Raw genomic sequence first — 12,662 nt, forward strand, 5'->3', positions numbered from 1 at the left:
AGTAGGTATTACAGATACCTTTGAGAGAAAATCATTTTCTTGCCACTGTCCTATGAAGATCCTCATAATTACAGATTGCAAATCAGCAGCTTTTCAATGACATGATGACCCTGTAAGACATATGTGTCTGTTACTCAAGGATAAGAAATTTTATCTTTTGCTTAAAAATGAGCTGCTGAATAGAAATTAGGAAGATGCTGTATTCCTATTAGAAACAAAATTTTAGACTATGAGTGAGAGGACTTTTTGGAATATCTGTTGGTGGTCTGCTATTGTGTATATATTTACAGGAAAAGAGTAGTGTGTGATTCTCTCTTATCAGCACCTCTCGATTGGAATGAAAGTGAAATGATGGTTGAATTTTACCTACATAATGAATAGTTCGTAGTGAAAATGGGCATTCTAAAATGAAGTCTCATCTTTGTTGTGAAGCTGCATAAAATCACTGTGCCTTACTCTAATTCTATGAATTCTTTTACTCCAGGAGTCATCTCTTAGTATTTTCTTCTTTCAGTTGTTTTTCTATGTGTATGGGTGTTTATTTGTGGCCTCTAACAGATTCTCAATCTTTTACTTTTACCCCTTTACCATCCATGCCCTGCTTCTAGAGATTCCAGGGCCTTGTGGTTTTCTGATACCAGGTAAGGTTATAAGTAGATCTGGAATGGGTGATCTGATTAAGAACAGACCTTCTGACCTTCCTTTTGTGTACCTCAAGCAGACTTCTTTCCTAAGACACGCATGTTTACTGTTTGTTTTCCCCTTTGATGAATTTACAGCTGACTTTTCATGATATGTCATTTAACATATTGTATAGAACAGTTTTGTTATTTTAAAAGCCTGAGTTTGAGGTCTGAAAATTATCTAACTGAAATGATTGTTTCCTCTGCTTTGTACTAAAATTGGTGATTTCATTAGCAGCTTTAGAATAAAAGAATCAGTGTAGATACTGATTTTGAGGCCATATGGAAGAGAGAACAGGAGTCATAAAATGCAAGAGCTCAAAGTTTTTCTTGCAAAAAGTTTCTCTAGAAGCTGGTTTTGAGAGGGTTTGTGTCGTGCTTTTATTCAGAAATGTTAGATAGCTACATGTGTGTGTCTATGTCAATAAAATACAGTTAGTTTTTCACTGTTTACAAAAGAATACTGCTTATTTTTTCTTTTATTTTTTTTCCAGCTAGGGCTTATTCAAGAATATATGTGTCTATGATATGAAAAACTAAACAACAGGTTATGAACCCAATTCATTTTCATATACAAATCTTTGAACACATGCAAGGAGAAAGAGGAAAGGAATGGTATAGTGCCAATGAAAATAGGTTCCAGAACTGTCTTTCCCTTAGACTTCAGTAGAAATATCTGAACCATTTCCATTTTTTTTTATCTTACAACTGAAGAGTGATAAATCAAAATGTTAATTTTTATTGGATACTACATATTTAACAGTTTGAAATAAACACTTAAAGCACAAAATCAGATAACAATGTTGTTTACTATCTTGTTGAAAGTTCCCATTTTCTGGCTCTGTTTTGGAAGTGAAATTTAGATTGCTAATCCATTTGGGAAAATAACCTTAGTTACTGAATGTTTTTTAATTCATGCCAAATAATTAGCATTTTATTGCATGAGAAGTAGAAAAGAGGAGAAGATGTTCAGAATAAACAGTTGAGGCAAGGAAGTAGACTTCCAGGTTACAGCACATTGTTATAATTTTTTTTATTTTTCAAGTATATGCCTCTTGCACCACACTTTTTTCACAGAACCTTTTAATGTACTCTAGCAATAATCATCAATAGTCTAGAGTACACAGGCAGCACTTTCTAGGTGTTAATTCGATGGTGTTTGTTTCAACTCTTCTGCCTCTGCTGTTTGCACATCTAATAGAAGCTTTAACCAAGCATAGATTCCTCTGTCAAAATACGGTAATGAAGACAAGAATAGATGGTGGCTTTGGCAATAAGCATCTTATCACAGATTACCATGTTCATCCCTTTGCATTTGCTGCAAGATGTGACACAGAAGGATACCAGCAACTGCAGTTTCAAAAAAGTCAGGCTCTCTTGGTCTAACACCCACTACTGAATCCTTATAATCACATGGCTTCCCTCCATGCCAGCTCCTTTACAATGACTTATCTGAGATTAATTTTGCAAACAAAAGTAAATAAAGAAAGTTAAGAAAGTTTAAAAAAAATACCAGAGCCCCATATTTCAGTAGAAGTACCCTGTTAGCTTGGAAAACTTTGCAGTCTGGCTCATTTTGAGTAAAAGCTATTATGGAGCAATCAGGCAGTTCCACCCGTAGGTCTCAGGAGCTTGGGTTTTGTGTCTAGTTAGAAGAAATCACTGGTTATTTCTTAAAATGTACAGATCACCTGTGGATAGCTTAAGTTTTTTTTCACAGGTGAAATACAAAATGAAGGTGGAGGTAGTAGTGTCATCAGGCAATAGCACTGGAGATAGTAGAGAATGTATGTTCATTCTCTTAATAGGCTTTTGGACATAACCCGTTTTCTCTTACAGTAATCAAACTTTTTTGTATCACGAAGTGAATGAAAATGAATCATTATTTATACGTGGTTGATTTCTAATTTTTAACAAATAACCTATGATTTCTTTGGTTGTTTGACCTAAAAAAACCCAAAAAATGATGCTTCCTAACTTGAAAATTCACCATGGAAAGCTGTATTAAAATTGTAAAACTACAGAAAAATAGATAAATGTGTAAAAGAACATTTATATAATAAGAATAAGATTTATGCAGGCCAAAGCTCAAAGCTCTGACTTCTGAAACTTAAGATCTTATCAATATTCATTTCTGAATTCTGTCATTATTATCATCAATACAAGAAACTAGACAGCAAGCACAGATTGCAGCCATCATTTGCACGTAGATTTATGGTAGAATTTGCATTATTTGTGGGCTCAAATAAGGCAGTAATGCACAGAACTGTGGATGACTCCATAAGTGAGTAAGGCACAATATAGAGCTATTTACGGTGAGGTAGCTTGGACAGTGCAATTTACGTTACAGTTCACGGATGTTCCATCAATTTACATGTAATTTTACCAGATCATTTTTCCATGTCTGTGATCCTGCCGATAAAAAATAAATTAAAACAAAAATACATTGAAAATAGTGTTCTCATTAACACCATCAAGGGAAGGATTGCAAACTGTGATAGCCCTTTTTCTCACCGGCAATTTTTACTTCCAAAGACACAATAGCTGAAATTGTAGTATTTATTTTGTTAATACAAAGGGAACATAATTATCGTGGATCAAAACTGTACGGATTTCAGAGAATGGGGTTAGGGGAATCAGTTTGGAGTCAACTTTTTTTTTTTTTTTAAATAAAAGTGATAATTAAACAAAAAAATCCAATCCCAAATTTATTTGGTCATGTCAACAGAATTAAGGACAGTCCATCATTCCATTCATATGGCAACACCACATAGACTAAAATATAAATTTCATTTCAAAATTTAAAGCAACGTGGCAGATATATCCTGTCAAATATAAATTAATAGTTGTTTGTTTCTGACTCTGCAATTTATATTTTTAAGGGCCTGTGGATCTTCACATTCTTGCTAAGTGTAACCCCTGTTTATCAAATCCATGTAAAAATGATGGAACCTGCAACAATGATCCAGTTGACTTCTATAGATGTACTTGCCCATATGGTTTCAAGGTGGGTACTGAATGGAAAGGAAAAAGTTTACAGAAATCTAAGCTTCTCCTTAGAAAGCTTTAAGTTTTATTTGGCTTCCTTCCACTAGTGTCTGTGTTTTCTTCTTGAATTATAATTGTTGTTCCCTGCATAGGGTCAAGACTGTGATATTCCCATTCATGCTTGCATTAGTAACCCGTGCCACCATGGTGGAACTTGTCATCTGAAAGAAGGAGAAAAAGATGGTTTCTGGTAGGTTGTTTTTAATTGTAATAATAAGATGGAAAATTACTGAGTTTATATGCTGAAATAATTTTGGTGTTAAACTTTTGATTTATCTGTGTTTGCTAGTAAGTGGACCACAAAGGCAGATTTTCAGTGCTTCTGAAGTTTTCAGAACATGTTGCCATCTTTGGAAAGCTTCTAAAGCTTTCAAACTGTTAAAAACAATAACAAATAATTGTGATTAGTTGAGGCATATCAGGTCAAGACAACATAGTATTGACTCCATTATGCTAATTAATAGCTAGCTAGATCCCTGCTGAAAAAATCTCACAATTCATCTGTTGTCATGTGTATTACTTCAGCAGACAGCTTGTAAATGATAAAATGTAAATCCCAGTGAAACAGAAAATTAATGATTCATTTGAAACTCACTATGCCAGCTGATAAACATGCTGTGAGCATTTTTAATCTTGAGTTATTTAATCACACAGTACAATTACTCCAGATGTACTTCATGAATTATGAAATAAAGTTATTTAGCATTCTTATGAGAAATTATTAGTCATTTAATAATCTACACCTCAAGCTTGTTAGAAGTGACACTTCAAAAAGATACAATTCATTATCCTGCAATTCATTATGGCATTATTCTTATTTTTTAATCCAAAATCTGCCCAAAGATTAAATAATATTCTATTAAAAATTAAGCATATACATCTTAATATTATGCCTCCAGAATTTAAAGTGCACAGTCACATCTCAGAATTTGACCTTTTCATCTGTTTGTTTAAACACTGCATATTTTGAAAATCAAAGCAATGTTATAGTGAAAGCTGCACAAATTATAGATAGTGTGAATTATATGAAAATATTTGTGTAGTCATGTTTGAGTGATCTTTTAATTTTGCTGTCTGTTTTGATGTATTTGTTTTGTATAAACATATTTAAAAGCAAAAAAAAAATTACTGCTTTGAAGAGTTTATACAGGCTTTTAAAATATATATTAATGCATGTATTGTGCATGGAATTTTAAACAGAGCTTTATATTCGTGCATTTCACTGAATGACAGTGGAAGACTACTATTACATACTCATTCCTGATTCCACAGTCTTTTCCATGTGCTTAACTTTAAAAAACCAAAAGGATCAGTTTCCGTAAGAAATGCAATCTAATCTTGTGATATGAAGGTAGGACACTTTTCAAAAGGAATGTTCAGTGATTTCATTTAAGAAGCTCCTTAAACTAAAGATTAAGGCATGAATTTAGAAGCCTTTTTCTGTGATTTAAAATATGAAAAATGTTTTGGTAATGTTTATTGTATGGTTTTTATATTGTATCAACCATGTTCCTTTATGGGATAGTGATTATGAATTATTGTAGCCATTAATTGCAGAATTTCTTGTCTGGTCTCCCCAGCTAAACTGTCCATGTGGTTAGTTTTGTTTTCTGTATTACAGGTGCACCTGTGCAGATGGATTTGAAGGTGAACACTGTGAAGTAAATGTTGATGACTGTGAAGACAATGACTGTGAAAATAATTCTACTTGCGTGGATGGAATTAATAACTATACTTGCCTTTGTCCACCTGAATATACAGGTAGGAGTATACGAGAAAGTACAGGTAATTTAAGAATTCCTAGCAGAACAGTAATATTTTTCAGTTTGTAGGTGAATTAGTAGTTACTCTACAATTGACTTAAAGCCAGGTTTCCCTCCATATTTTTCTCCTGTATGGCTTATAGTCAAAAGCAGACTTAATGCCCACTCATTAATTCCTTTGTTAGTTTAGAAATTACAGAATTTTGGTATTTAAAAGATCATTCAAAATATTTCCATCCCTACTGTTTACCTAACCCAGACAACACCCCAGTGAAAAACCTCTGTAGCTGTAGAAATTTGAAAAAATATTCTGCTTTTATGCTGTATAGCTCATGTTACTAACTGGGCAGAAAAGGACCTGTCTGTGCCAGTAGGGAACTGAATGTGGCACCCCTGGATGCTGTCCTGCCCTCCATTAGAAACATTATGCTTTCTGTGTGATGCTTTCTGTTCTAGCACAGGAAAAAAAAAAAAAGAAACAAGTAATTACATACTTTCTAATGATTCTGTCAGTTGGCAACCAGGTCAAAGCATTCCCCTCTCTTTGAGACAGAGGGTCTCTTGCTTGCTGTCATCATCTCTGTGGGAATGGACGATAGTTAGAACTGGAGAGCAATACTGGAGAACAAGAATTAGGATCTATTGTTTACATTGATTTGTTTTACAGTTTTTGTGATTAGACAAATCTACTTTCTGTCAGCTAGTTGATCACTAGGAGAACTAGGAGAACACAGAGCTTAAATTCACAAAACCATTATTTGCAATGCATAAAAAAAGATACGTAAAATCCACCATAACTTGGGAATTAACTCTGTTCAGTCAGCCTATATCTTTACTTTAATCAGTCAATCAGATCTGTGCTCTGGAAAATGGGGAGGAGAGGTGAACTCCTGAATTAATTTCATTTATTGAAAACACAGCTAACTCCTTTCTAATCTAAGGTATTTCCATCACTAGTTCTATAACTTATTGGATTACTCAAAGGTTTTACAGTATTCAGATTCAAAGTGAATATTTAAAACTTGGAAACTCACAGTGAGCGAAGATGGTAGAACACAAGTATAAGAAATACAACTTCATAATCTAGTGTATGTATTCATCCAGTACATAAGCTGAGTAAGTGTTTGGTAGAAATTTCCCCATACAGAATAAGCTACAATACCTACAGCAATACAGCTTTAAAGTATAAGTAGTCAGAATAAGGTATTTAATAACAAGTGGATGGTCCACATCTGGAATAACAGACATAATCTTCTGCTTAGACAAAATACTGTTTTTCCAAATACTGATACCCTAATATCTAAGAGTAATTGGCAATTCAAGCCTTAGAAACAAATAACAGGTAACAGCATCAATAAGTAGAGAGGTGTTTGCTATTTCTCGTACAACTAATATTTCAGGTATATGTGAGTCAAGTTTCAGCTCCCCTGGGATCAGCTGCTATCTCCTTTAAAAATGGGATCAGATATTCTACTGTGTAGGCTGGAAGAAAGCAAACCAAAGTCACATCAATCCGGTAATCCTGTTCAGTGGCTTCATGCTAAGAGGTTTCATATATCTATCAGATAGTAGACAATTCATTTGCAAGTGCATTCCTCCTCTGCATCTTTGCAGGTGTTTATACCTGCATCATTCATTTCGTCGTTTTCGACATTGCTCTAGGTGCATTTAACTGCTAGAGTCAATAGCTTACTGTATTCACAGATGCCATGGGAAGGATTGTTTTGTATTAAATATCCATGGAGTGGATACAAAGGCTTGTTTATATGTGCTAGCCTAAAACTTTGATTAAGTGTGCCTGTTGCATTTCTGTAGTATTGTAATTGAAATGTACATTTTACATTTATAATTGAAACAGCAATTGTGGTATTCCTCTATACATCTATATGGTGATAGTATAAACATTGATAACATTTTTTCTGTTTGTATTGCAGATGTGCTTTAGTCAAAATATAAGAAAGAGTATTTTTTAAATTGATTTGTAATTATGCGTAATTCCAAGAGGAAAATACTATGAGTTTACATGGCAATTGTTTTTGTTTGCTAACTGTAATTCTTTCCGAAAGAGATTTGTTTTTACAGATGCAAGTTAGTAGGTCATGTGAGTAGGTGAGAATCTTCTTACCAGCTCTAAAATAAATCAAAACAGTCTACTTGTAATCACTAAGTTTATCTGTTCTGGTTTTTAAACATACACTGAGAATTTACACTCTCTCATCAGCTTTTTTTCAACACCTTACCAAAAACAAAGATACATGTATTTTTTTTTAAACATACAACACCAGAGCCTCAACTCCTTTTATAGACAGGTTGGTCAAAAATTGTAGCAAAAGTTCTGGTTTTTCATTCCTCGGGATACAGTACAGAATTCTACAGTATACTATCTATCTTACAAAGCATCTGAGGACGGGACACAATGTGTGACATCCTAAGTAAATTTCGAAATTAATTCTCAGGAGAACATATAAAACATTGAGCTAGTCAAGGGGTCTTCACGTCTGTCATCCTTGATCTTGCATAATAATTAAATAACCTTCAGTGTTAAAAATTAGACTGACAGTAGTCTGGACACATTAGGATCTAGAAATGATAGTGTTCAGAATATAAAGTAATCTTACAGTTGCCTCAAGTGTGTATGAGGTACCAAATTATTTATAGGATTTTTTTCTCTGACCTATAGCCTGATTCAAAAGATAAATAACAGCCCTGTCCAATATGTATACAGTGATTTTCATGAGGAACTCTGTAAACATTTGGATTATGGTGTCTTTTCTAACAGGTTAAAATCAGATGTGGATATTGCTGATGGTTTTTTTATGAAAGGTATTTTCACTAAATGAATTCATGTACTAGCTGGGCAAAAGTAGGTTAACAATCAGGAAAATAGTCTATATATTCAGTAAGTAAAAAAGATTTTTAAATTCAGGGATACTTCTCTCTAGCTGAGAAGTATCCCTGAGAGAAGCTGATACTTCTCTCTCAGCTGTAAGTTTCTGGGGACTGGGACAGTATACATACCAGGAAAATACCACTGTAGGCTTGTCCTGATCTTCTTTAATTCTGTTGGCAGTACTTTGAATTGTCTGTGTTCAAGATGTCACAGCATATAAGTACTGAATGTGGAAGTGCACCATCCCAGAATGTATTTCTGGGTGAATGGTTATCTGCAAATATGCTTTATGTTTCAGTAGCACAGTATAAGGAAGAAGTCAGCTGAAACCTGCTGGTATGAAATGTAAATCATTCTTTAAAGTTTTATTTTCATGTGGAGGGCTTGTTAGAATCCCAAACTAACTCTGAAAATAGATAAAAAGACTGTGAAAAATGTTGTAAAGAATGTTGCAGTGCAAAACTAAACACTCACTTTTTTGACTTTTCTAACAATCCCTTGAAAATTGACACTTCTCAAGTAAACAGTATTGATTTAAAAACAAACAATTAAAAAAGCATATTATGTTGTTGCTTAAGAATCAGGAATCCATTTTTCTCTGCCTCAGTTAAGTTTTACAATGACCCCCACAGTCACAGGTGGAAAGACAAAGAATGGTATTTGCACTATACTATGAGCTTTCTTAAGATCACAGGCTGTAACTGTGAAACAACAGTAAGCAGTGGACACTCAGTGTGTCTGATGAAACCTCGAGAAATAAAAGATTTAAAACGCCTCACTACGTCCTGCACTCTTTAACCACGCTATTCTCTTAACATTATCATCTGCTTTATTTTAACTTCAGCCTACTAAACTTCAGGTCATTTTATGTACGTTCTATAGATTACAGATGATCATTTCTCTTGCTCATTATCATCAGTCATTAGATCACAGATCTAATTGATCCAGAAGTAAAACCTTTCTCATGCCACCAGTGGCATGTACTTCTTACCTTTTCTGTTTGTTTTGCTCTGCTGTAGGTGAGACTCTGAAGCTTGCTTCATTTTGCTATATCAACCTCTCTGCTGCTATAGTTGTGCATTAGCTTAATGTGCTATGCTGTTGTATTACAATGTAAAAAGTCTCTTGTCTCTTCTGTCTTTGTCACTGCAAGCTGCTAATCTGAATGAAGTGGAAAAAGGTCAGTTGTCTTTTAAGCCTATTTTCACTTACTGTGGTTTCTCACTTTCCTTTCCTTAAAGGTGCATGGATTTCAATTCTTAAAAATGATCAAATAAATCGTATATAGATATAATATAGAAAGCTCACTGCAAATCCTCAAATTAGGCACTTGACTCTTGCTGTGAATACATGTCAGAAGAATGTCATTGAAGATGCAGATCACTGTGCAGGAGTAATTTAATACTACCTTCATTGTCTTTTTTTTTCAAATGTATTAAAGATTTGTACAGCCACTGATAGGACTAGCAAAAAAGTTTACATGGTGATCTTCTGAAATATTTATTCTTGTCACCTTGAAGACATACCTTGGTTCCGTTCTAATGTGTTCTCTGTTTTATAGCACTGTTTTGCTTTAATTTCTTCATTAGATTATGGTACTAGTAAATATGCTGGAGTACAAAATGGCAATCTTCTTGCTCATCATTTCTGTGGCCTTTTTTTGTTGTAAATATCTAAAGAAACTGAAATGACCGCATTAAGCTGAGACTATGGTGCAAGAAATGGCAAGAAATGGTAATAGTGGAGAGATTTAGGACACTAACCTTGGTTGTTCCTGATTTTTTTCTTCCTTTTAAGTTTCTGCCTAATACCTGTCTCACTAACAGACATAAACCATCTTCTGTACAATCTGATCATCTATACATTCTGAGAGCTAACATAATCAGTGACAGCATCTTTATGAAGTTACGTATTTAGTTTTAAAAGCGAACAAATCATCTTGTGTATTTGCCATTCATTTAATTTGATAAACATTGTGCAGTCTATAAAGCAATACAATATTTCACTAGTAATAAAAATATGTTCATTATCCATGAAATAACATGTTGAGCAAAGCTGCAATTATACCATCTATGTTGATTAATTTAGGCATCTGATGAATAATTCTTACAACTTAAAATCGGAGTCTAAATTCTCTCTTCAACTGATGGAGGGAACAAGACATTTCCAGAAAGTGATTCCAGCCACAGGAGTTCCATGCTTCAAGCTGTACTCCATTTAGACATGTTGCCCTATTTGCATTTTATTATTAGTTATCTGGACAGCAAAGATAGCATCCTGTTTTCCTTTCCCCTTGTCACTGCCTAAGTTATTTTTTCTATATTGTTCTGTTACTATCCCAGTAAGAAACTGGTTGATGTTATAAAAGAGTACTTATCCCTAGAAAAACTAGGAAAAGTGCCAGCTCAGTATAAACATAAAAGTTGAGTACTTGATTATTCTTGAATTTAAAAAAAGAAAAAAAAAAAAAACCACAAACAAAACGAACCCAAAACCAAGCAGATTCCAATAACTAGTTTGACATCTGTGGTTCATGGATAAAATTTTGCTTTGTCACTGATTTCCAGTAGTGTAAATTACAGAATTTTAGGATTTACATCTGGAAATTAAAAGAAAAAATTTCTGTGTTCATGAAAAATGGCTTTTCAGATGGAATGTAAAGGGAAGATGCTACTATGAAGAGACTGAAGTCTCCATTTCAAGGTGAAGCAGCTGTTACCTGTGTATAATTAGTCTTGCTGATAGTTTAAATGTCTTTAAATGTGAATAAAGGTAGAAAGGCAATGAATACTAAACAGAATTGTACCCACTGTAAATCTATTACACAAGTATGAACTATAACGTATTAAAATTACTGATTATATCAAGAACAAATTCCTCACAAACTATCAAACACCCAGGGGATGTGAACTAAGTTCAGCACCAAAATTAAGCAAGTGTGTATGTGATACATACTTGTATTAGCTTGCCAGCTGAACATGAAAGTTATTAATGGTCTACAAGTTGCTTGAAGGATCAGTCAGTTCTGTCATGCCAGACATCTTTTGACATTTTGTGACAGTAGTAGGAAAAAAAAAGGGATAATTTAAGTAATTGTCTTAGTTTAGGCAAGCCCTAGACATGGAGATATACATATTTTTATATGTTTCAAAACTTCATTACATGGCATTCTTGCTACTACAATAAAGGAGTTGAGTTACTACTTGCAGTTCACTTGGTAATCAAATAAGTATCTGCCTAAAATTTAAGCATGCTAGTAATCAAATGCAAATCATGTCATATCAAACTTGATAAAAAGTTTAATTATTTCATTAAATCAGGATCATAATCCTCATTCATGTAAGAACTACACAGAAGTGTTACAGCTTCTTAGAATAAAGAGATACCTTTGCTTCTCTTGCTTTTCATCACTCATTGTAAAAGTTTCTGTTTCATCTAGCTTAATATACTTCAAATGACTATTCTATATTAAAAGCTCAGGTATTAAAGTAATTTTACTGCCTTTTCATAAAGGGGTAATATACATGTTATCCTTGGCAAGCTGAGCTACCTGCTACAAGTTTGATCACTGCTATTATTTATTCTGGTCTATGATCCATCCTTTTGTTTTTCTTAACTGTCTTAAAGCTTACTTCCCTTAAAGTTACCATTTCTTTGTAGTTGCCAAACAGCATATGTAAAACAATTAGAAATGTTAAACTAAGTAAGCCCCATCTTACACTGAGATCCATGAGCATGGTGGATAGATGAACCATTAAGCAATGGTGAAATATAGGAACAGTCCAGCAATGCATCAGATCTAGAATTCAACTTTAAAATTAAATTTCAACAAAATGTTCAGATTTGTGGTTATAAACTGCATCCTACTGTGACTGTGAACTTTGTTAATTGTAAGCCACTTTGTCCCTCATATAGTAGATATTTTGTCTTTTCTGAATAATGAGCTCAAGACTTCAAATAATTTGTTGTCTACTGTTCATCAAACTCAAGGCTTCATAAAAATGCAGCACTTTTCTGTATACAATTTGTTAAATGGCACTGACATTTTCCAACCACTCCTACATGCTATTGGCTATTTGAGTCAGAAGATGTCCTGTCAAAGACTCATATAATAATACCAAATTGATAAAATATAAATACTGTAGAAGTTGACTCACGATATATTGTAACCAAGCTCAGAAGCTGGAATGGACAGATATATACACATATAAAAACCTGCTATTCTAGCAATTACCTGTAAGTCTGTAAAATGTATTTGTTATTTTAGCTTTGGAAGAG

At 33.7% G+C, this 12,662-nt stretch overlaps 1 protein-coding gene across 11 annotated transcripts in view; it reads left to right on the forward strand.

The window, feature by feature from the left end:
* Nucleotides 1-12,662, forward strand: part of SLIT2 (slit guidance ligand 2) — a 271,791-nt gene that overhangs the window by 230,370 nt on the left and 28,759 nt on the right. For 9 of the 11 annotated variants that reach the window (XM_075420615.1, XM_075420616.1, XM_075420618.1 and 6 more), the window contains 4 exons: nt 3,566-3,690; nt 3,824-3,921; nt 5,353-5,492; nt 9,538-9,564. In XM_075420615.1, coding sequence (XP_075276730.1) covers nt 3,566-3,690; nt 3,824-3,921; nt 5,353-5,492; nt 9,538-9,564 — 390 coding nt within the window. The remainder of the gene's footprint in view (nt 1-3,565; nt 3,691-3,823; nt 3,922-5,352; nt 5,493-9,537; nt 9,565-12,662) is intronic. The other 2 variants (XM_075420617.1, XM_075420621.1) reach the window with 1 other exon arrangement.

This window comes from Opisthocomus hoazin, chromosome 5, assembly GCF_030867145.1.
Source record: "Opisthocomus hoazin isolate bOpiHoa1 chromosome 5, bOpiHoa1.hap1, whole genome shotgun sequence".
NCBI lineage: Eukaryota > Metazoa > Chordata > Aves > Opisthocomiformes > Opisthocomidae > Opisthocomus > Opisthocomus hoazin.